The 25,363-nt window shown below is 37.7% G+C and overlaps 1 protein-coding gene across 4 annotated transcripts; it reads left to right on the top strand.

The window, feature by feature from the left end:
• On the top strand, positions 1–24,776 carry Nep5 (M13 family metallopeptidase neprilysin 5). Of its 4 annotated transcripts, none has more exons than XM_022057837.2 (21): positions 1–50; positions 2,087–2,235; positions 7,267–7,378; positions 8,895–8,973; positions 9,651–9,757; positions 10,538–10,594; positions 12,300–12,461; positions 13,132–13,215; positions 13,653–13,899; positions 14,400–14,628; positions 15,543–15,641; positions 16,617–16,767; positions 17,391–17,508; positions 19,119–19,392; positions 20,055–20,158; positions 20,628–20,686; positions 21,782–21,830; positions 22,024–22,091; positions 22,937–23,067; positions 23,306–23,470; positions 23,723–24,776. In XM_022057837.2, exons 3-21 carry the CDS (start codon positions 7,339–7,341, stop codon positions 23,897–23,899), a joined length of 2,400 nt encoding a protein of 799 aa, XP_021913529.1. In that variant the 5' UTR covers positions 1–50; positions 2,087–2,235; positions 7,267–7,338; the 3' UTR covers positions 23,900–24,776. The 4 variants fall into 4 exon arrangements, 3 of the variants coding, with proteins under 3 accessions (XP_021913529.1, XP_087208193.1, XP_021913530.1); XM_087352067.1 differs by having other exon boundaries at positions 2,087–2,191; XR_015535987.1 differs by lacking the exon at positions 23,723–24,776 and having other exon boundaries at positions 22,024–22,096; positions 23,306–23,446.
• The last annotated feature ends 587 nt before the right edge of the window (positions 24,777–25,363 follow it).

Consider the following 25,363-nt stretch of genomic DNA (forward strand, 5'->3'; position numbering starts at 1 on the left):
GGCACGGCTCTCTGAAAACGAGGGTGAACGGTCAGCTTAGCAGCGCATTTGTGAGTACCACGTCATTACGTCACAATGCACCTAACCTTTAATGGTACACAAAGCACGCAATTGAAGTATCGCTCCTTTTGTTTGTAATATTTGGCATACGAGAAGCTTCACAGGTTGCAACTTTTATATAATACTATTAGCAATAAGTTTGAGATCGACGGGACATGCAGACCCCGCTTGGGAGATCACAAATACATGCAATATTTTGGTCTGAAAACTAAAATGAAAAGACTACTGGAGAGACCTGTGTGTGTGTGTGTGTGTGTGTGTGTGTGTATGAATAGTGTTAAAATGGGTCTTAAAGGAATAGGATGTGACCTTGTGGACTGGATTAAACCAGCGAATAATAAGGCAAAATTGTGTGCTCTTGTGAACACTTCGAGGTTCTTAAGAGGCGGGTAAATTATGCACCACCTGAGCGACTAACAGATTTTCAAATATGTTATACAAAGTTTGCCACAATAGCCATGACTTCCTCCATAAGGAAAATGGAAATATTTTCCCAATCCGTAAGTTACGTTATATTTACTGGGAAAGATGTCTATAAACGACAAAATCAACTGTAGCAGTTATTCTGCGTCGAATCTGACTTCTATCACAAAACTCCATTCGGGGGAAAGGGACGACAAAACCACAAAACACCTAAATCAGTATAGTTAATGTCTCAGCCACCTCCTGTATACTAGTATGTATAACAGGTGACGTAGTTCAGTATTTTTTAAGCTTCACTGCAAATCTTCGCATTCGCAAAGAGTCGCATTCTTCATCAAACCAATGTATTTCCCCAGTCAACCTGAAAGTACCTTTATATGGTGCCTTTTTGGGTTTTATGTAGGAAGACAAAACCATATTCTTCTCAATGGCCACTAGGCCTAAGGAGTGGAGTCCTGATCATTTGGATGGCGGAATAGTGGGTCCGAATCCAGATCGTAGGTAGAAATCTAGGGACGGGTTAACTCCTGTTCCAAGGAGTTGCGAAGCCTCACAAAAAGAGGGATACAAGGTTCGTTTGGCAGAAATCTGGCTGCAGTCGCTGTGAGGGAAATTATATAAATTCTTTTAAGGTAACTCACACAATTTTACTTGGGTTACTCACAAAAATAAAAAAAAAACATTGTGAGAAACAGAAAAAAGATTCAGTGCAGTAACGATATGGAATAAATTAATTTCTCCTCACACGGAAAAAGTATATTAAAAGTTCAATTTAGCTGTTCCCTGCATTTCACTAGCTATAATTTGAATCTCTGATACTGTGAAGAGGACCATTCATAGCTGGCTAAAATAGTAACCAAATTTTAGTAAATTACCCCCAAAAAAATTATGTACTTAAACCCCTGGTGCAATATTGCATAACCTTCAATCTTCTTCCAATTTTCCAGTTATGAATGACATTTACCTATGGTATATTATTATGCGAGGTATAAACAACAAAATTGGTCAAGCAATCCATACTGACCCAATTTATTTGATAAATTACCAGACTGGCACAATAAGAAATCATTTTCCAGTAACTTGACAAGCAAGAAAAGGAAATAGTATGATTGAAATCCACCACTGGTCCCAACAACGCACTAGGATGGAACATTCACATACGAAGCGTACTTTTTTAACCAAGGATACTTAGCTGAGTCCATCATCACTGCGCAACATCCCGGTAGACAACCATCTTAAATGACGAAGTATATCTCTGCAATTGTTAAAACAGGCAAATGGTCATCTCAATACATTTTCACTTTACAACAAAATTCATCCTCTTTGCTAGTTGAATTACAAAATACTATAGACGACATTTTTCGATGACATCGCCACTTTCCAATTTTATGTAACCGATTTCATGGAATTGGTTTCCTCTGTGAATGACTCACCTTAGTAGCCTCAATAACAATTTCAAAATCTATTAGATTAATTTCTCCACCAATTTATAGGGTCAATAACGTAAAAGTACCTGTCTGTCACTTTGTCATATCAAGACAGATAAAGATCAAGTGCCCCCACACGCTGCATAGCGACTAGAATAATATTTTCCTGTTGCTAGGGACGCTGGCGCACTCACGTTAATAGTATGGAACGTCACTAATACCAGCATAGGTTTTCTACAGTAGCCGTCGGAGGACAAAAGGGAACACGCGTTCGAAGAAATGTAGGTACAAATGTTGCAAGAAACAGAGGGAAGTACAATTATTGGTAAGTTCCTCGTTTGTGTATGCATTATTTTCTCCGATCTCAGTGTCCTCGTGGTCTGGGGCGTGGACTTTTGCCGCTCGGATATCATGGGTTGGAATCCCGCTCAAGGCATGTATGTATGTCCTTGTCTTTCTATGTTGTACTGTCCTGTGTAGGTAGATCTTGCGGGCTGATCACCAATCTAAAGAGTCGAGTCCTGACAAATATCTACACAGATTCATAATTTAAGAAGTAATTCTGAGTTGGAACACACCACAACCGCTAATTCGTAAGAACCGATGATAATGTTAAAAAGGAGAGCATGAAATAAAAATGTTTATACAATTAGGTTTCTAACCCGAGACACTTCAAACTCAAAGCTAATATAATAATCAATAGAACGTCAGGGCGATCCGAGCGTATTTGTTGCTTCTCTTAAGGTCTGTGACAATGGTCGGTTTATTGCAGAAGTACACGACTGTGTTGAGCATTGTCCACTCTGAGGTAATCCCAGGCTACACGACGTTTCGGGAGTTGGTTATACTCACGTGTTTAGGTGATTTAGATGATTATAGGCCCATTAGCCACATTAGTGACAACTTTCGGGATCGAACACGGGGCATACCAAGTTAGTAAGCCGCCTGGGTGGTTTGCGTGTCGTTCTCACTTATGCTTCATTTCAATGTTATAATTAGATCTGCAACTAAATTTTTTAGTCATTACTGACCTACAAGACATCCGATATTCCAGGTTCCAAACATGACGTCCAATTACTTTAGTCGTTTCAAAGAACTCGTATGTGGTTCTTAGTCCCCCCCCCCCCGCCAAAATTATAACCTCAAAAACCTAACCGTGTGGGTAGTTTGTGACTGCTTATTCAGTATAATTTTAGGTAACCTACATTTACGGGGGGAAACTATCTCTCTGTCCGCATAATTATTATGAATGTCCTGACACTATTTTTTTTTTATAATGACCAATAAGAGAGAGAAAGAATCAGTGATCTTTAGGTTAAACATAACATGAATAAATGAACATCGAAATGAAAGTGCTGTAGCTCTATTTTTTGTGAAGTAGCAGGACGTTTGTTCGTATTATATTTCGAGTCTGACATTATGGATGACTGAACCCCTTCTTAACCCCACCCCCACCGCCAACAATCCATGTTCGTAATGTGTCCATCGGAATATAAAACATGCAATAAACAAAACATGTTTTCGAAGTACCTGTTATTCTTATAGAGTCTATAATTCTTGACTGTCATAATCTCACTCTGTACATATCTATCGATCGGAATGACAAAGCAGTAACGCTCCTGTCTTGTGTTCAGGATAACGAATTTTTAATCTTTGGTAGGTTCCCGGTTATCTTCACAATATATTCGTAGTTTTACTCAGGTTACCATGCTCATGCTGGGATAATATTCAAGCAGCCATGACAGCCTCCACCTAAATCCTTATCTACTGATAGACATGATAATATTCTCATCACCTTCTACAGTATATGGCATTTATATCTGAAGCAATATCGTCAAGTGACTTAAGTACCTTAAGCGTAATTTAATTTTATTAATAATAATGCAGTGCCCATCAACGTGACGGTTGTAGTCCAATTTCGTTCTTCTTCAATAACTCTGAAGACTGTCTTGTCGCAAATACAAAACATTAAACTTCACGGAACGTGTTTTAATGTGTTTATCAATGAAAGCGTAGTAAACTTTCTCAGCGCCTCGCATGTTCTATTACTGCCATTCGTCCTATAAAAGCTGTTGACCCATTTCGTTTAATCAATTTATGTTTTTATATGGAGAACGTAAGATAAGAATCATTATAAAAAAAACTCTGACGGAGATAAAAGGCGCTAATCGATATTTCCGGCAACAGAGTAACGGTTTATTGTGTAATAATGCTGAAGGTGCTCCAGGTGTTAGGAAAATTTTCACGCTGAGGTCGGCGATAAGTTCTAAGCCTTAATCCGAAACTCTAAAAGTCATCTAGAACCTGACTGTCGCCGATGTTCCCTGTATTACACAATTTCCTCACAAGTGATCACGACACCACAGAGCGACTGAAGTATTATTCTTCATTTTTTCCTTCGCTGCAATGTATGTTTGTCATTCACAAGGTCATGTAAACATTTCCAACAGACATTAACGTCCTGTTTGTTGACTTGGTTAGTTTTTCCGCTTGGCAAAGCACAAGTAATTTTCTTCATATTTTATGAAAGTTCTTCGACTTTTTTTTAAGTTTGTTTTGGAAGAATGTGTTACAAAACACGTAACAATACCCAGGAAAAAGCTATACGTATTTGGGCTGCTAGTATTCTAATGGCCCCGTGCCTCACTAATGTCTGTCTAGTCGTTCAAAAAGTTCATACACTTTTTAGCTGTGTCGTACACGTTTTGGTAACACTGCGAAATTGAACTCTGCGAGGGATTGGGGGGGGGAAATGAAACCGACGAGCATCAAGAACTTACAGCAAATAACAAGAACGAAGAAAATATTTGGGATTTTCAATAAATTAATTCATGACAAAAGTTGTTACTTTGGCCGGAAACCTGTTTGCTGACAGATATTTCGTACTTTTATTCGATTTCTCCACATAACACCGTATAATTCATGCTCACCGCTGTGAAAAACCTCAAATCATACAATACAATTACTTTAAAACTGAAATAACAATCTATTAATCCATTAATATATTGCAAAGTACTAATATAAATATAATATAAAAAGTTACACTCTTTACTAGTATTTATTTAAATAGCTCAAGACTCACAAATATGTTTGTGAATAGTGAGATTTGAGGTTCTCACGATGGCGAGTAAAAAGATAGCTGTCCTCTGGGTTGTTACATCTGAAACGTCGGCAAACGTTAATCATACTTCAACCAGACTTCTCGATGTAACGACCCAGAAGACATACATCTTCATGTTTTTTTCAATAGTTCCGACAACAGGAAGAATGGAAGAACTTTAATAGCAATACCAGCTGGACATGAGTTCTCCTCCTGGCGTAGTTTTGAGTAAAATGTCTGACAGAATCAGTCCAACAAATTGAATGTACAACTGACAGTATAATACTATATTAAAGAATGGATATTTAAAAGTAAGATTTGAAAGGCAATATTTTTCACGAGATAATGCAATCACCTTATTCCTGAAGTTCAGTTGAAGCAAGAAGTTAACACTGATACCATACATCAAATATTATTTGACTGTCGTTTGTTCACAAACACGTGTTGCATGATCTGAATGTCCATGCCACTAAAACATTGAACTTGGTCTAATATTAAAGGTTGGAACGTATATCTGATCTTGTTTTTAGTCGAGTCACGAAAAGAAGCTATAACACTGTTACGCGTTATTGGAATAAATAACCATGAATTACCTAACAGGCGGTCTTGGTTGTCAGTTTATTTAACTATACTTTTCCAACTCCACAATTATACAAGTCGAAATCCCTGTAAGTGATTAATTGGAAGGGGCATTGATTCAAATGGTTGCATCGTATCCACAATCAACCTTCTGGGTCTAGAAAATCTTTCAGTCAAGAAAGCCGGCATATAGCCAAAAATCAAGCCCGACACTTGCAGAAAACCTATTAATTTTATTAACACTAAACTGGGGCTTTCCGTAACAGACTGCTTTATAAACACATACCTCAACACGGTGTTCAGCAACTTGAGATTCGAAGGAAAATCAATACAAGAGGCGAGAAAATATATATTTCTGCTTTTGTAGCAATCAGACTGACATGCTAGGCGTGGCGTTACCAAGCTCTATGAATTATTACTGTGGGAAGTAAAACGAGATTTTTCATTCACTAATTGCTCTCGCTTTATTCTATATGTCCATAAAACCTTCTTTGACATAACTGGACATATTTAGGTCATCACAACTGAATGAGTATTTTTGTATTAAATTCTAATACTTTACATCGTCTTTATATTTCATGACGTTCTATGCAGTTCAGTTAAAGTAAAGCAATTTCAAAGCAGTGCGTCTTTCAGACTCCAATGGAAATTCTAAAATTACGTAACATGTAATTATCCAAAATTTTAAAAAATATATTTTCACTTTATATGTGTACATGTGTTTTTAAATTTACTGTGCTTGGCATACAATATTACATGTTACTGTGTCGAATGTGAAAAATATGTTGCGTGTGCTAAATATCAGGTTGGATTCTTTGTTTTAAGGAGCTCGACTTTACTATTGTAAATTTATCGTTTTGTTTATATTTCCGTTTATCATTAGACGCTTGAATTGTCAACTGGTGAGCTATGTTTTATTAATATATGGAACAAATTCGTAAGTGTGTCTTAGGTATGCTACGTATTAAATAGTATGTTGCTTGGGCATAAAGCAATAATGTTCAGACTTCATAATTTACGTCTTAAAATACATAGTTACGTTGACCGTATAAAATTAATTATTTTATGTATTTCACTAATATTGTTTTCTTTACTCTACTGACGATGACTGGATTATGACCTAAAGATCAGAATTCCCTGCACAGTTTATACGTAAATATGAAACATGAAAGAAAATATTTGCCTTTAGTTTGGGTTTTTGATGATACAGAGCAGGCGCAGCTCACGTAATTCTGTTTTACAAAACATAAAATTACAAAGAGCTTTCTTTGCTTGCGTCACCAAGGCTACATTTGTACATTTTTTTTTACTCTCGAATAAATAATCAAAGAGAATATTTACATGGACAAATTTCTGTCTTCTTGTACACGATTTGAGTGTTATATTATACAACAAGCACGCAAATACAGCTCACCAAGAAAGTGTTTCATTGTACAGTACATACGCTTTTCGTCTCATTTTAGTGTTTTCTTATAATTAACTTTCTTGCTGTTGTCAAGCACGTCAATATTATTAGTACTATAAATACTACAGCAACACAATGAAAACTGAACACGGATAAGTTTATAAATAAAACATAATTCCGTGATAGGAGTCTTGAACGACTCCAGCAGCGTTTAAGACAGCCACTGGTATCCAGGGCCCCTGCTGCTTATATTAATTGCATTTCTCTCGCAGGTTATACCACTCTCTACAGAGTGGTCAGTAATGAATATGACGAGATAACAGTGACGTGTCTCAACCACAGAGATGCTCAGCATTGGCAGTAAAACGTCTCAACCGCCATCACGTGAGTTACAAGTACAGAACATTCAGTTTAAAAATGTATAAAAGTTACAGTTTTTCAATTTGTTTACACGTCAAGTGACTAATTCTGACAATGCCTGGATCTTTATCTCCACGCTAAAAATGTACTCTGCAGTAGTATGGTACATTTACACATCGAATGTACTTGTCTATAATTTCTGCAACTGACAAAACACCACAAAATAAATAGATAAGCTGAAATGTCTATGTGGTTTAAAAGTAAGAAATTTTATAGATAATTTCTGTCAAGATTGACGAGAGAATTACCTTTATTTATCATAGACTATAAGTTATTGGTTTATTTAGTTATTTATAACTCATTGAAACGAAGGTAAAAATATTCAGATTATTGTGTCAAACCTATTCTTTTAACCCGTAAAAAACGCAATAAAATCTATAGCTCCAAATCTTTTCCAATGTTTTTTTTTGGTACTATATTAATAACGTGCAATGCAATGTCTCTAACAGAATAGGAATAGAAGACTTTTCTGTAATCGAATAACACAAACATACTTAGCTTAAAAGTGTGTGTAATAGAGGTTGGTTGACTAATTATCATGTTATCAATTTAGACAGTATTGTTCTTTACAAAGAAAACCCGTAGGTAGAGGATCCCAAAGCGCCTGCTTTAAAGTAGGAACTGAAAGCTCTTGACATAAATCAACTGCCTCTTGATAAACGACTACTATTAATCTAACGCTCAAGAAGCTGTCTGACCAGGGGTGTACATGAACACTACCAGTAATATTTGTTAAATATGAAGGCCTACATGGATTATAATTCAGTATGAAAGGAAAAACACAAATTGTGAATCAAAGTCTACCAAATTTAATACAGTACTGAGTAAATACATAAGAGTACATTTAATATAAGGGGTTCTTCAAATACACGCAAACAGTTAACAGCAATAAGCACAACATAGAAACTCAAGATACGGAAAACGACTTGCTTAAAATGTATTTCAATACAATGGAATTAATAGATATAAACAAACAACACAGAACAGGAAACAAAAAGAACACCCACAATCTGTGTTCTTCTCTTGACGGAATGGATCGAATTTCACATTCATACAAGACAAGAAGTCACATTATAACGCTATATATTTTAATCTTTACGTTCTTGGATTCCAGAGGGAAGACAGAAAATTATTAACTGTATGACAGCGTATTCTTCGAATTTGACCTCCTTATACTTTCTTCCTTAATGAAATTTTGACTGGTTTGTATTAATGAGGTTATTAATGATGCGATTAAGTGAAACTGCAAACATTTCTCAGATTTTCATGTGTAACCAACACAGATGCCTTTCTGCTAGGATCCTACATAGCTCATTTTGTGAAATTTTATTTTGGCATTCCCAAACTACACTATTCTGCAGTTTTAAACGTAATTTCCGAAGTTCTGGTCATGCGAGTGATTTAACACACTACGAGAAACACAGATCTACATCATTCTGTTATTTTAGCGTCTCGTGAAATATAACTCTATAATTTTCAGGGGTTACGTCTGCGACGTTGTCCATTCCTGAGACATTTAGCGACAATGAGTTTATCGGTGTGTCAACGAGAGGAGCCTTGTGAGTATCCATAATGTATTGCACTTAAGAGACACAACGACATGATCACGACTGTCTTCGTTAATTCCACTCTATTGGTTGACATTAGAGTAACAAAAGTAATGTATGTATCATTCTTGTTACATTAGGTGTGACACGTTATTTTAGTTAAATGAAGCAGGGAATTATTGACCTCGTCTGTTTACTTTATACGATTTTCGTGTAACATTTCGAAGTGTGCAGTAAATAAAGAACAGACAGTTTGTCTTCCTTATTTACCTTTAATTTTATCTTATATGCAATGTCATAGGCGGCAAAATAAGAGCAAGTATAAGAATTTAATATTTAACTTTTCTGCATCCTGCAAATTTCTTATATTTACCGTGTTAAATATTTCACTGCCGCAAAATAAATGGAATTTCGGCGTAATATTTCAGGTTCTCACGGCGATGAGTGAGACAATGCCTGTCTTCTGGGATGTTACTTCGTGTAGTCTGGTAGAAACTGATCGACGTTTCAGAGGAGTTTACTTCCTGTATCACCAGGACGAAGAGTGATTCATTGCTCTGGAGTACACAGTGTAACTTCCCAAAAGACAGTCATCTTCGTTTCTGGAATTTCGGCGTTTTCGAAGCGCATTGCACTGTGTCGTCGCCCATGAGCGCCAACACCCTCAAAATGTATTTCTTGTCACGCAGTTACAAGAGAAGACCGCCGTCAGAGCGTCGCCTGCTGATCTTACTGATCGTCGCTTTTGTCCTTAGCATCGCTCTTACCATCGCCCTGGCTGTCATGTGCTACAACAGTAAGTAACCTGCAAGATTTGAGGTTTTCACAGCGGCGAGTATGCAGATTTCTGTGTTCTGGGTTGTTGCGCTGTGTAGTATGGTAGATGTCGATTCATCGTCCTGATGACGGAGGCAGTATGACCTCTGAAAACGTTGGTAAACATCTACCAGACTACACAGTGCAACAATCCAAAAGACAGAAATCTGCGGTACGTAACCTTCGTGGTGCGATAGTCTCAGAAGCTGTTACAGGGTTGTTTCAGCTACGCGTCGTTATGCCTAATTTAGGGGGTAAGACAGTGTCTTGTGGTGGTGTGTGGGGACTTTTTCTCGTGTCATGTTTCTGTCACTATCTATCTAACCCACACGTTAAACATGGAGTACCCTTGAAGACCGGATTGTACGTGAAGGCTTCCGCACATGAAAAGTGAAGAGTTCTAGTTGTGACAGACGTACCTCCTCAGTGAGGTTTCCATTTTTCTCAGTTACTCAGTACCTATACGTAGTGTTAGCACGCTGGTGAAATTTCGCTTTACCGTGCAGCGCCTTGTGTCGTTTTGAGTAACAAGACAGGTTGATGTTGTTCTGGATTTTGGCGCTGTGCAGAGTCGTCGGTACATACCAGAGAACCATTGCCTTCATCTTCAGCCCTGAAGATGGTGACAGTGTTTTTCTTCCAAACGCTGGTATCTACCGACGAGTCTAAACGGCGTCAAAACCGAGATAAAAATTAACATCCTCACCGCCGTATAAACCTCAAATCTCACAGCCGATAAGTTGCCTGATTTCTTTTTCAGACTCCCGATTTCCAACAGCTGTTCGAATATGTGACTCCGTTGATTGCGTCAGGTCAGGTGAGGTTATATAAAAGAACCACCCGGTGTAACACACACATGTAACATATACTTGTGTCTAGACACAGATGGCAATAATGAGTACCACTACATATGCTGGCATAAATTATGAAGACACTCAAGAATAAATTCCATGCGTCAAATATTAGTGGGGGTGATGACGATTGTTGAAATTGTGTTCTGTTATGTTATTGCAGTGGTCCATTCTGGCTACGAAAGTCCCGTCTCATTTGACATGTTATGTTACATAAGTTCACACAACTGCGTATTTATTAAATAGGCTACTACTAATAACAATAAGCTTGTGCAAGAGAAAATTTACAATGTGTAAAATTGTTCTTCGGGACTTTGCCCGTCGTTTAAATTATAAAATTACAACGTTTAGTAAGCTGAATTCTGAATGGGGACGGATGGCATAAAACCTAATTTCTGGACCCCGTGGACCAAAACGGAGAACAACAGATACGGTTTCTGTCCTGATTTTTCACCTTTCTCCAAAAGAACGATTTAACAACACGTTATAGATTTTCCATTACACAAAATCATTATTATTAATTCCTCTGTAACATGGCAGCTACGTGTTGCCACTGCAGAGAACTGTGAATATAGAAGACAATTTAAAATTCAACCTTATTTTAAAAGGTGTCAGAAAGTGCTTTGTACGAATTTCAACGACTCTTTTCAGGGTCTCGCCCTGCATTCGTGCCAGGTGCTAAACCCACGCATTAGGTACTGACGGTTTTCAGTTTAAACGAGGGGGCGAATGGGCGTGATAAGAATGTGATACAATGAAAAGTTGCGAAACTGATGACAAAGATATTCGGCTATGAATATCTTGAATAGGGGACTAATTGGCGTGTAACATGTTATCGGATTAATCAGTAATTTGGAATTGAATCACACAATCTTCAGCTGGAAGAAAATTACGACTCTTCACATTAATTCATAGAATTGTTATTAACGTAACAGTAGAGACCGTAATTAGCATTTGGTAGGCCTTTTAAGAAACGTGGAACTTCGTGATGAATGCTGGTTTACCGCCTACAGGCAAACCAGAAGTTTTAATTGTTGGCATTGTAAGCACTTAGGCAGAGTCCTAATAGCCACTCACCTATTTAAGAAAAACTCTGTGTTAGGAAATCGACAAGAGGCAGCCACTGGCCCCAGTCTTGTGCCAGATAAATTCGGTCAGCACCCTCATTTCCTATTTCTTTAAGAACAACTGTAATGTTTTCCTCTCGTCTGTGACTAGGCCTTACAAGTGATTTCTTCAATTCAGATTTTCCGACTGAAGTAGTAGACAGTTATATAAATTTTATCTCTCCCATAGTGCTACATGCCTAGCCCCAAATGCATCTTGTCCTCATTATTCTAACAAATTTGAAGCAAGTAAGATTTTAGACTTATGTCATTAGTTAATGCCCTTGTCAGATATACGAAAATTTCATTAGACTCATTTTAACATAAAATGTCTACGTAACAAACATTTAAAATGCCGAAATAGTATTTTATAGACCACTCTACCGAGCGCAGTTCCTATTATTATGTTTTTACTTAAAATATCTTTAATACGGCATAATATTAATTTAATAATGTATTTCTTTCAAGAATTTACAGTTCGTTAGTCCTATACTTGATAGGCTTGAAGAGTCCTATCATGTAATTTTTGTTTCGATGTAAAGACAGTGGTTTGTGCTTGCTGCAGCCGCCAGCCTGTTGCAGTCGATGGACCGGACCGTGGACCCATGCGAAGATTTTTACACCTTCACGTGCGGTAACTGGGCAGGCGAACACCCGACGCCTGACACAGCCATCGAGCACAATTGGTTCACGGAGCGCACCCACCACATGATGAGGCGCATCCGAGGCGAGTAGCAACAATTTCTGAAAGCTGATACGCCTACACGTGGGAAACATTTTGGGTCCAGGGAGATCTTCGAGCGGTCGAATCGGCAACGGTGTAACAATAGGAACATTCGTGCTTGAACCCCCGATGTGTCGGCCTGCATGTCCATCTCGCAGTCTGACTGACGTCCACAAATATTTACACATCATACAAAAACGGCAGTTTCCTTCCGTGTTAAGGGGTGACCAAAATATGGTATCTAAATAATTGCCGTAGCGGAGTTGTACGCCAGCAAGAAAATTCTTAAGTTAGTAAGATTTCAGTTTCTCACTCCGACAAGCATGAAGTTGTCTTCTGGAATGTTTATCTACGTCTGTAGAAAATGCCGACGTTTCAGAGGTACTAACTGCCTCTATCATAAAAAGACATTCATCGCCCTGTTGGTCTAGATAGTGAGTGCCTTTTAAACGTCGTCGAATTTCTACCAGACTGCTCGGTGCAACGTGTCAGAAGACAGTCATCTTCACAGGTCCATTTTTAACATGATCCGATGGGCTATAGAATCAAGATAAAAACAGCCCGAAAAGAGGAGTTGAAGTGAATGAGTGAGCAAGTCTCTTTTGCACAGAAACACGTGAAATTATGTATGCAATGTACAAACACTCATAACATACTACGTCTTTGTTTTCAGATCACTTGCAAAAGAATGGTTCTGAGAGCGAACCTCTTCCAGTCACACAGGCCAGGATCATGCATAAATCCTGCATGAATACAGGTGAAATATGTAGCAGATAAAGCTTGAGTTAGCATTATATTTATTGTTACTGTGTGTTTATCTGAGCGTTTGAGAAATCACTAAACCACTTTAACGGAGTGGAGTGAGTTCCTGGATTAAATTGATTTTATGTATATGGCTCTAGAAGCTCAAAGTCAATAGCCATGTTAACCGTTTTCGAACTTTCAAACACGATGAACAAAAAGTATTTTGTCATACTGCCATGGTTAAATGGTACTCCCACCTACTGGAACACAGCAGAACCGAGCAGATAAAATACTTCGTTAGTCAGCTACAGCCAGCCAGGCGTTGTCAGTCGGATATTCAATGACGAAGAAGAGAGTCCCTACAACTCACATGTATCGTGGTATCGAGTTCCAACGTTTGACATCTTCTGCCACTTTTACGAGTACGCTCTTACCTTGACTTCTTTGCAGACGAGCTAGACTCGCAGGGCCTGGAGCCAATGTTTCAGATCCTGAGGGATATCGGGATGCAGGTTCGTCCCCCCCTCAACGCTGAAACCACGCATGAGCCTTTCAACTGGGTGCCAATAGCCGTGAAGACGAAGAGGCGTATCTTCCAGGATCTGCTTGTTGGATTGTCGGTATATCCGCAGAACTCGAATCGGACCGTACAGAGGCTGACGTTGGGAACTCCCGACATCAGATCGCCTCTACCAGGGTACGATTATACTATCGAATTAAATAAATCATTTTAACGAGTATTAATCGATATTCGTAGATAGTGCTGTTAATTTCAGATTGCGCACATTCTTGTTGAAAGGCCATATCTACAAAAGAGACTAACCAGTTGAAATCTGAGGTTTCTTCGGAGGCATGTATGATGATGGCTGTCTTCTAGGCTGCTGCGCCATGTAGTCTGGTAAAAGTTTTTCGGCCGCGATCATCTCGATGATGGAGGCAGCAAGCACTTCTGAGACGTCGGAAAACGTCTACCAGACTACCCGCAACAACCCAGAAGGCAGTCATCTTCGAGATTAACTAAGTTCACGGCGAGCTTGGTCGTCATGGACACTGAGACTACGAGGTAAATCATACAACATATATGTGACATGGCGCCACCGGGTAAATACTTTCTTCGTCTCTCGTTTGCATCCGCCTTCTCATTTAGGCTGTAATGGTGTTGATGAGTGCAACAGTACATATTGTTTATCTTTGTAGGTACCGAGACATAGACAAGCGAATTGATAAACAAAGAAGAAGAAGGGCAAAAGTTAGTGACGGAGGAGAGGACCAGGACATATATTCTACTGCCTTCTTGCAGTACCTGGCGCAGACTATATCGTACATACATAGGTGGAACAACACCGCGTCCTTGGACAAAGATTTCGATATTTCCGTGAAAATGGCAGCCATACGAATTCTGGAAATGGACGACAGGTTAACAGAAGTAAGAAAAATGTGAAAGAACTCCCATTTATGAATTCGTACTCTTCACATGCCGCTACGGTGGCCTAGCGGTCAGAACAATAGCCTTGTAATCATGGGGTCCCGGGTTCAATTCCCGATGGTGTTCAGATTTATAATTTGTGTTGGGCAAGGCCGTGGTCTAGGCATCACGGAGTTTTCCTCCGGGGACTTCCCCGATTTCTCCGTGGCATCCCAACAATTACTCCATACACACAGAAGAAGGCAATGGCAAACCACTTCTGGATCATCTGCCAAGAACGTATATGAACAGGTCCCAGTCCGAGAAAAGGATGGAAGGATCCTGTTCATATGGACCTGTCGTCAGACAGAACACTAAAAAAAACTCGTTACATATTTTCGTGTTATTTCATGATAATAAAAATTGTGCATTCCAGTCGTTTTATGCATGAAATCATACACGGCTTTATAGGAACGAAACAGCGGTGACATGAACTGCCCTATGAGTTATCTCGTATGTGGTTTGTTAGCAATCATCAAAGGAAAAGGACGGAGGTAAACGCGGATACAAAACAATTATTTCTTACAAGATATTTGTATGCGTTATATTTTATGTACATTCACAAATTCACGTTTCTCTATGCTTGAGTGTCTGTCACGTATTTTCATGGCACTTCTACAATGAGTTAAGAACTGCGAAGCGAATCCTTTAAATATTTCCCGTATTCTAACCACAAATTGAAAATCACTGACCTAATCTAAAATATTTAAAACAAATGTGATCAAATGTAAATATTCTATTTTTCTCTCTCCTTATATAAGAGCCTTATAAAATGGATATCATCCAAAGTTATTTGACATTGAGCGCCTTCGACCCCTGAATGGAGGCAGAGATTACGTCAGAATAATCATTTCTCTGGTTTCTGATTGTTACAGATTATTAATGAAAATGATGTATCAGACGCCGATGCAATTGAGATGTCAGTAGAGGAATTACAAAAGTGGACCGATGTAAACCTCAATGGAACCTTACAGGTCAGGCGCAAAGGTTTGCAGATTCTCATTCCCGAATGACCAGACTGTACGTAGCATGCACGCTAGACTGTTACTTCTGTTCTTGAAATACACTCTATTAACTCAGAGGTTCCGCGTCCGAGGTATCTGCGTGCGTGACTCGACCGTAGTACCAGGACGAATTGGGGGAGGGGGCAGTAGACAAGTCTGTTATTGATTATGAAGTAGGCATTAAACATTTCATTGAAGTTTAGCATTCAATAACTCAAACAAGAATTCTAAAGGCCTGTGTATACACGTTTGTATTTCTAAAAATAATGTTTAGTGACGTGAGGCTGATATTCGTAATGATTATCATTTGACGTTGCAATAAAATTAATGAGACTATGTGTCTTCACCTCTGGCATATGGACAGCAATTGTTTCTCCCAATTACAGTCTAAGAGAATTTGTTCTTGCCATGACTATAAATAACACAATTGGAAGACATGGTAATTTAAGGTATATTTCTAGTCTTATTCCAAGAATCATGGTCAAATCTGCATGCCATGCAACTGCGTGAGAATCTGTAATTTAATTCTCCTTTAAGAAACCTTCTCAGTGAAAATTGTTTTTATTTAAATTCATACGTCGCAGACCTTTGCTCAATGACCACTCTCCTCTCATTTCCTGTGTCATTTTCACACACAGTAAAAGATTTCAGAGGCTAAGCACAATTTCGAATATGTTTCTTTGTGATCTGCTTGTTCTCTGTTGTGTATAACTGCATTGTATTGATATACATCATAAAATTAAGAAAATATTACATTCCGAAAGTACATGATAATTTCAGATCAGCATCGGTTACTGTTCGGTTTTCTCTTCTCAAAACTTGAATAAAATAGGCATGACCAGCATCTTCTGGTTCCATCTTCATGTTATGGGAACTTGTACAGATTTTCTCCAGTTGCTTCTGTGAATGTTCACGAAACTTCAGTTCAGTCTTTTCTTTTTACAGTTGAATTGGACGGAATATTTCACACTCATGTTTGAAGGAATCGAAAACGTGACCCTTGACCTAGAAGGAGAAGACAAGGTCGTAGTGACTAATGCAGAATATCTCAAGTCTTTGGCCAAGTTACTTTCAGAAACTCCCAGTAAAACTGTCGGTGAGTACTGTCTCCTCAAGCTGTTTGATAACTGCAGATACGGCACATCACCTCAGTGCCATCTACCTTTGCATCACAATAGAAAAATAAGAATGATTAAAAATGGATTTGCAGATCGAATGGCGAGAATTTTTGTTAAGGGGGGAGAGACCCTGTAAAGTTTTGATCAAAATGTACAAATTTTTAGAAAATTTAATTTTGAATCAACATTTTAGTTTGATTCATAGAGGACATTTTTCAACTTATCGTGACAGGGCCTTTAGTTTGGCAGGCATTTAATTTTAAAATCACCGTTGCCTGACAGGCAACACTGCAGAAAATTTCTCACTGTAAATTATGTAGTTAAATAGCCATGTATAATAGCCTTATTATTGTAGAAGTTCCAAGATAGTGAATAGCCTGAAGAGACAATACCATTTTGGATCTTAAACGAACGGGTGTGAGAATTTGAAATGGTTTGAGCTGGCTTGGGATAGGGACCAGTGATGGCCTCCTGTGAAGATGATATTGAAACTTCGGGTTTCATAAAAGGTGGATAATTTCTTGAATATCTGAGGAATTATCACCTTCTGAAGAAGGGCTCTGCTCCATAGTTAATTTTCCTCAACTTGTGTGTTTTTCAGAACTAGCGCTGTGGTGGGAAGTGGTGCACATACTAGCTCCACAAACCAACAGAGACATGAGAGAAATGAAAGAACACTACATCGAAAAAATTATGGGAGGCAGAGCCCCAGAGGCAAGGTAGGCTCTCGTGTGCATCTTTTTTCCATTTGTCCATTCCTTTATTGAGTTACGTTCACTACACAGAAGACTCGTGTCCGTCGAACACCAGGACTTTGCGGAACAGAGCCTAATATATACGTCTCTAATGTTGAGATTCTGTTGATGCAGACTTCTTTTCTACAACTATAAACCATCCCACCCCCCTCGAATTAACATTTATAACTTACTAGTTATATGCTCTCGTTCACATATAGCTGTATACAAATAATTTCCTATATTCCTTCATTCTACAGCATTAGTACTATATATTATTCCCTTATAAGCTACATCTTTACAAACAATAGGCCTCTTTTAATCAAAAAATTGTTCCTACCTCCACATTCAGAGACATTTTTTATAATATGTATATACTATCACATGCATTGGATTCTATAAATTTATGGGCAAGTTCAAATTTCTCTCAAACTTAATTATTTAAAGCTCTCTTGTACAAGTAACAGTAGCAGTTTTCTGAAGTCCCCTGATGATGTGTTCGCCCGGGATGTTGGCCAAATATTTTCTGAGTGATTATTATTATTATTATAAATGAGTTGAATTATTTGTACATTTATATAATTAGTTTATTTGTTTGTTTTTTGTATTTTAATGTTTCACTTTTAGGCATATTATTTAGCTCATTTACTGTTAATTATTTTGTAACAAATTAATGAATTGGTATATTATCATTATTATATTGTACATTTATATATTTAGTTTATTGTTTGTTTGTTTTTGTATTGTTATTTTTAGTGCTTGGCTGTTATTGGCCTCTTTTGGCTGTTGCCAAGCACTCTAATAAATTAATTGAATTGAATTGAATTATTATTACGGTAACTTTTTTCGAACAAATAGTTTCAATATTTCATGTATGAGAAAATGGAAGTCAATTTAAAGTTTTTAAATGTACAAATAGGCACCAAATTTGCGTCCATTTACGAAAAAACTATATAGCCTAAACGTAAAATATTTTTCGACAATTAAACAAATACGCGAAACTTGACATTTTATTTCCTAATTTTGCGATGAGGATAACCACGAACATTGTTTTCGTTTAGATAAAATTAATAGAACTACAGCATTCAGTAAACCAGGAGGTAACACTGTAAAAAGAATATGTGAAGTACATAGAACCCCCTCGTCGTTTCCAAGAGATCCAGGAGGTCGAAAGGCTTGTCGTGAATTTCAGTAAATCCTCCATGTTAATACAACAGCACACTCTTAAATAGCCATCGATTGCTTCCTTACATATATTTTGCAGTTTTTAATTTACAAATTATTATTTGACACTACATAATCTATGTAGTTATAAATGCAGTTAAACAAATCGATAATCACTTAATTAATTAACATGTGAGATCATGCCTCATCGATTATATGATTACATTTGATCAGCCCCTTCGAGAGCACTAGATGTTATTACTTTTCAGACTTTCAAGCTAATTAAAAATATAAACTTCAATTTAGTAGACAAAGGTGAATTTCACTGACAGATGAGAACAAAGGATTATATACTAAAGTTAAAGATATAGAGAAGAAAAATTATAATTAGATGTCTCATTTGAAGAAGTGGGTGGCTTTGCATGTTTCAGATCTACATTCTGCACAAATGTAGTGAACTCTCTGATGGGCATGGCTGTCAGCTACTTCATAGCAGATCCCAAGTTCTTAAACGCCACAAGAAATAAGGTGGTGGATATGCTAGCCGACATACAGTGGGCATTCTCGTCTCTGGTTCGTTCTGTGGACTGGATGGATGAAGACACAAAAATGGCTACTCTGGACAAAGCGGCTGCAGTTAAACATTTCGTCGGTTATCCGGAGTGGCTTTTGGAGAGGAACGAGTTGGAAACATACTATGAAGGGGTGAGTAAGCTATACCCATGTTAGACCTGCTGCTTCTTTATTCAACTGTGCCCGTTGCGATATTTCAGGTTCTCAAGGTGTCGAGTATGAAGATCACTGTCTTATCGGATGCTGCGCTGTGTAGTCTGGTACAAAATAACCGACGTTTTAGACGTGCTTACTCCCTCTATCACAAGCCTTCACATCGCCATATCCCAGAAGACTGTAATCTCTGTTTTCCTTGAACTAATTATCCTCACAGCAATTATTAAGTTCTTCACCATGCAATTTTTTCCAGCCTCCTATCACCTTCTCCCAGTTAGGTCCAAATATTTTCCTCCGCAACTGTTCTGAAAACTGTAGAGACATCTGTAGCGTCTTTGGCGTGTTCATTTTATTGGAGTTATTATATTTACATTTAATGATACAATTCCGATAAGTTCATTTGCATTTCAATTATTATCCATTTACTCCTTTATCATTTAGGTAGTGTTTAACAATGATTTATGCAGATGATATAGCTTACATAATGGTATGTGTGTCGTTCGCCTAAATGTTGGTAATCACCTACAAAGTTACAAGGCATTACAATCCAGAAATCTGTAATCTACATCTTGATTGCTTGAAAACTTCGAGTCACGTATAATGTTTCTTGGGTTTCTCCGACCTTATTGTTTTTCTAGGTAGAAGTGAATGAAACTGCCTACATGTCCAACCTGGTCAGAACCGTTGGGCTGTTCACAACGACAATGCTCCAGAGCCTTAGGAAACCAAATGACGAGGACAGGTACGTTCAGAGAATGAAGTTTATCCAATGAGTGTAAGTTGATGTCAGGAAGGAGATGGCTGTCTTGTGGGATGTCACGCCGTAAGATCCTGGTAGGTACTACCCGACGTTCCAGAGGTACTTACTGCCTCCATCATGAGAGCAGTAAGTATATGCCTGCCGCAAAAAGTAAAATTTGGGTCATCTCTGAAATGTCGGTCGCTATCTAACAGGCTGCACGATGCGAAATCCCAGAAGACAGGTGTCTCCAAACTAGAAAATGCATGCTCAATGTAACAAACCTGGCTACAGCTGTCATTGTCTCCAGGTTTTCAATTCGAAAATTCTCAAACAGGAGGCCCAACAGGTAGGTCTTCTGTCCTCCCCGCTTTTAAACGAAGGGGAGGTGGCAAATGAAGAAACAATTTTATACAACATAACGCACTATCGTCGGAAACTTTCAATTTTCCTTGTGCCTCTCTTGTTCCAGTTGGGTTACGGATCCTACAGATGTCAACGCCTTTCACACTTTCCAAGCCAATGCAATCAGTAAGTAGAAAAATCGCCTCATACACAGATGCTAATTAGTTACTGCCTTTTAGAATGCAGATTTGTGAGCTCACAAGAACGCTAAAAGTATGGTATCCAGTGTATGGAAATTATAGGAGAACCAGGTGTATATGAAACGTGGAGAATTATATGTAACGATGAGTTATATAAGCAAATTTACGAGCCAAGTATATAAAATATTATGAAATTAAAAAGACTACAATGGGCAAGTCATGTCTGGATGGAAAACACATACCGAAAGGGATTCTGGAAAGTAACTTTATTGGGAAAAGGCCTGTAGATAAACCAAGGAACAGATGAGTTAATGCATTGGAAATAGACAGCAGGGAGATCTTAGAAGTGAGAAACTGGAAAAGGGAATCTCTAGTTAGGCGAATTTCGAAGCGTCACTTAAAGGAGGCCAAGGCACGAATTCGGGCTATCGCGCCATAGAAGAAGAAAAAATCTGTATGTAAAACGGAACACGTGTAATTGGAGAAACAGTATTCTCAGAAATAGGTGAAAGCCAATGGGTTTCTTATGGTGAAAGTCTCGTAATAAAGAACACTTGTCAAAGCTGTGTCTTCTGTAGGGGTATTCTCATCGTGAATTAACATTTAGAATGCTGTGAACACGACCTAGAATTTGGAATTAACTCCTTTTTGTACCTCATATAATTTGTTGATCAAGAAGATTCGTGAATTGAAAGAACCAGATAAACAAATACTTTTGAACACTTGTTGTAGGCCTAAATAGGGACATTTAACAAGCCTCCAAGCCTCATATTAATCTTCCTTTGTGACAAACAAAAATATCATCAGTACAAATTCTAGGACATTGGAAAATTTAACGAAATAAGCTGAGGTTGTAGGTAGAATGCCGTGTCAATGAACCTCTATTAAGTATTTATGCCGACATATACTTGGCTACATACGTCTATAAACAATTATAGCCGAACTTAACTACCTATTAAATGAGTTCTGAAGTTTATTTTGCTCTATGACAAGTAGATCACCCGTTTCTGCACTCAGCTGTTTTGACTGATTACTTTTTTAAGATAACGACTAAATTTGTTTCATGCATTCTGGAAAACAGCCGTGCCCTCTGGAATTCTGCAGTTTCCGTTTTACGAACTGGGACTCGAGTAAGTACTAAACGCAGGTCACGTCGAGCAGTCATTTTGAATAGTAATTAACAAAGAACGTCTACATATTAGCAATACTGTAAAACATTCGATGCATAATAATAAAATAACTTTGGCTAAATAACACATTTTTATAAAATTACAAGGATTATAGCATTGTATTTCCCGAATTTTATTTAATTTTCTCTTTCAGGGCGCTGAATTACGGAGCCATAGGAACAATACTAGGGCATGAACTGACACACGGATTCGATAACTCAGGTGAGGTAAGAGGACAGCACCAAACATGAGACAAGGTTTCAGCATATGTTTCGCCTTTATGATCAAATTCACTGAAACGGTTATACACAGAGTTCCACGTAACTCGGGACCCACCTTCTAGTATTAGACGGATATTTCTGTTCGGTTCCACGTTAAGTTGGACACGGTGTATTAGGGGAATTCTTATTAACATTCTGTTCAGAATCTTTTATGTTCCCATATGCTGCCTCAAAGAATAAGTAATATAATAAGAAATCAGTATAGAATTTCCTATATGTTTCTATGGCCGAAGCTCTACATACATGTATATGAAGTGCATAGTTGAGTTTTTGAGAACAGAGCGATTTGAAGAATATTTGGATCTAGGGGACAGAAAATAACAGCAGAATATAACAGAAAAACGAGCCTCATAATTTGTACTTTTCACAAAAACAGATAAATAAGATAAATAAGGGTGGGATTGGCATGCAGAAGGCACGGAATAGACAAGAAATTCATCTATTTTAGTCGAAAAAAAAGAAGTAAAAACACTACATGGGATACCTTAGTGCAGAGTGAAGGACACTATTGAAATGACCCTTAAGTAAATTAGTTGTGAAGTGGTATAGTGGATTAAAATCTCTCAAAATAGTGTACAATGACAGGCTTCTGCGAACACACTAATGACCATTCTGGTTACATGAGAAACGGGGCATTTTTTACTAGCTGAGCAACTATCAGCTTTTCCAGGAGGACATTCCTGTATGGAGTTCTGAACTTTGCTGTTGTTGTTAAAAGCGATGAGATTTGTTCTCAACTGTGGGAACCAGTTTGTGTGATCAAACACAATTTACTTATCGTTACAGGCAGGCAGTATGACAGAGATGGAAATATGCGGCAGTGGTGGACGAACGCGACCGTCGAGGAATACGTGAACAGGACGGCCTGTTTTATAGAGCAGTACAGTAGCTACCGGCTGAAGGAGATTGACGGCTGGGTGAGGACCTTCGGGACGCACTAAAGCAAGACTGTTGTGACGATTATTTTAGCCTTCCTGAGACCTTAAGAATAATTTTGGAAGCACAGTTTGAAATATACAGAGTCCTTTTAACAGCTTTTGTTTCAATGCGATAATTTAGGCGATTGCACATATGTGCCATGCATAAATAAAACGCACCCTTTTCATGTTTGTCTTTGTGAGCGATAAATCCAACTTTCGACTGTCCTGCGCACAGGTAAATGGGCGTCTGACTCTAGGAGAGAATATCGCTGACAATGGCGGGCTCCGTGAGTCCCTGAGGGCTTATCAGAGATTTCGAGAAAGAAACGGGCCTGAACCAAAGATGCCAGGCCTAGAAGCTTTTTCCGACGAGCAACTGTTCTTTCTATCCTTCGCTAACGTGAGTGAAACAGTTTGGGTTTATAGTGTGAATCAGTCGCGGGAGCAATTCTTTCCTTTGATTAACATCATATCCTTCATTCTATATTTGCATTCTTCACAGCTTCAAACATTTATATGATTTTATAATGAAATTAAAGTACTTGAATATTATGGCAAAAGTGGCGTCAACAGGTTAAGTAAAATTTGTCATTTCTTTTGAAGCGAAAATAATGGAAAATAGAATTTTTGCGTTTGTTTGTTCTTCATGCAGGTGTGGTGTGAGAACTGGACCAAAGAATCTCTTCACTGGAGCATGGATGATGAACACTCCCCAAACCACATCAGGGTGCTGGGGGTTCTTTCAAACTCTCCCGAGTTTTCTAAGGTCTGGAAATGTCCGAAAGGTTCGCTGATGAATCCCGAACGGGAAAAATGCAGGATATGGTAAACAACCCCTGGATATGATGTACTTACTTCTTTTAAGCGGGGCCTGTAAGGACGCACAGAGCCTTCCTAAATCTTACAAAATTTCGGTCAGTCATTTTCATTTTATTTTAAATTTTTGTGCTAAATTTGCTCATAATATAGGTGTGTAGAGTTAATAATTTCTCTAGTGATCTTACGGATGGATTCTTCACTTAATTTTTACAACTAAATGGAATCCATAAACGAACGAGATGAGTGACATATAGTTATGTATGTAAAATCAGGTGGTATACATATTTGCCGATCACCTAAAAAGGGCTTAACGGAACACTAACATTTACCATGTAATTATTATTATTATTATTATAAATAAAATGTATTTAAGAAATAGCTGCTGCACTATCTACCTCAGGGGCAAGTTTGTCTCAGGTAAATAGAAGTAAATATCCTGTAAAATGGTGAATAAATGGAATAGTAATAATAATAATATAACATCCTGATTATGAAAATGTCAATTCGAAATGATTACAGAATACTACATTTATAACACAAAAACGTGAAAAGGAGTTAGGTTTCTGTATCCTGCTGTAGTCGGTATTAAAATGTTCAGAGTGTTTCCACAAGCGTGTATGTGTTATGAGCGTGTTGTAATACGTCAATATAAAGTTGTGATTTAAAAATTAGTTAGTAGATGCAAATAAAAATATTTTCACAAAAAATAACGGACTACTTGTATTTTAAGAGTGTTGTTAGACTGATAAATTTATTTAAAATATAAAAGCGAACAGTATTAGAATTTGTTGCATGCAATAAATAACATTGTACTATGTAACCGAAAATGTTGTGCCTGTAAAATATGGTGCTAAATAAAATAAAGTAGTTTAATAGAAAACAAAATATTTAACTTTTAAGTTATTATAGGTTCTTGTACAAAGTGCGTATACTAGGCTCATAATGGCGAAATTATGGATTTATTTTGCTGTCAGATTATTCCATCTCCAAGTCTTCTCAACTAATTTCGATAAAAGTTATTCTCAGTTTAGACAAATTGTTGCTCGCCGACTTAACTATTGTTCCTTATCTGACAGAAATAATTAACGAAAACCTGAAACTGACCTTCATAAATTTTCTCAAAATCGACTCATCTTGCAACACGCCCCTTGAAGATCCGCAACTTTAACTTGACACATTTTTTGATATGTTGAAATATATTTATTAAAATACGGAAAGTAATATATCATTATATGGTCTGTATTGTGATTAACGTTTCAATTAATACATTTAAATATTCAATAACAGATTCACATCTAAATCAAAATATCAAGGCCAATGAGATATAAGGACATAAATTCAACATTTAGAAACATTCAAAATGTTACTTCTTTCTTTTAGCCATCCCAAGATATAAGTTACTTGGCAATGCAACTGCATGGAACAGAGCCCTACAAGTACGGTCAGCTAGTCAAGAAATTCCTGGGTTTTAAAG

The sequence above is a fragment of the Zootermopsis nevadensis genome, unplaced genomic scaffold (assembly GCF_977971745.1).
Source record: "Zootermopsis nevadensis isolate Lab colony 2312 unplaced genomic scaffold, Znev_1.0 Znev_ptg000020l, whole genome shotgun sequence".
NCBI lineage: Eukaryota > Metazoa > Arthropoda > Insecta > Blattodea > Termopsidae > Zootermopsis > Zootermopsis nevadensis.

Coding starts and splice junctions, on each gene's coding strand:
- Nep5 (XM_022057837.2), top strand. CDS start 7,339: ATGCTCAGCATTGGCAGTAAAACGTCTCAACCGCCATCAC. Junction 16,768..17,390: donor AACTCCCAGTAAAACTGTCG/GTGAGTACTGTC, acceptor TGTGTTTTTCAG/AACTAGCGCTGTGGTGGGAA. Junction 17,509..19,118: donor GGCAGAGCCCCAGAGGCAAG/GTAGGCTCTCGT, acceptor TGCATGTTTCAG/ATCTACATTCTGCACAAATG.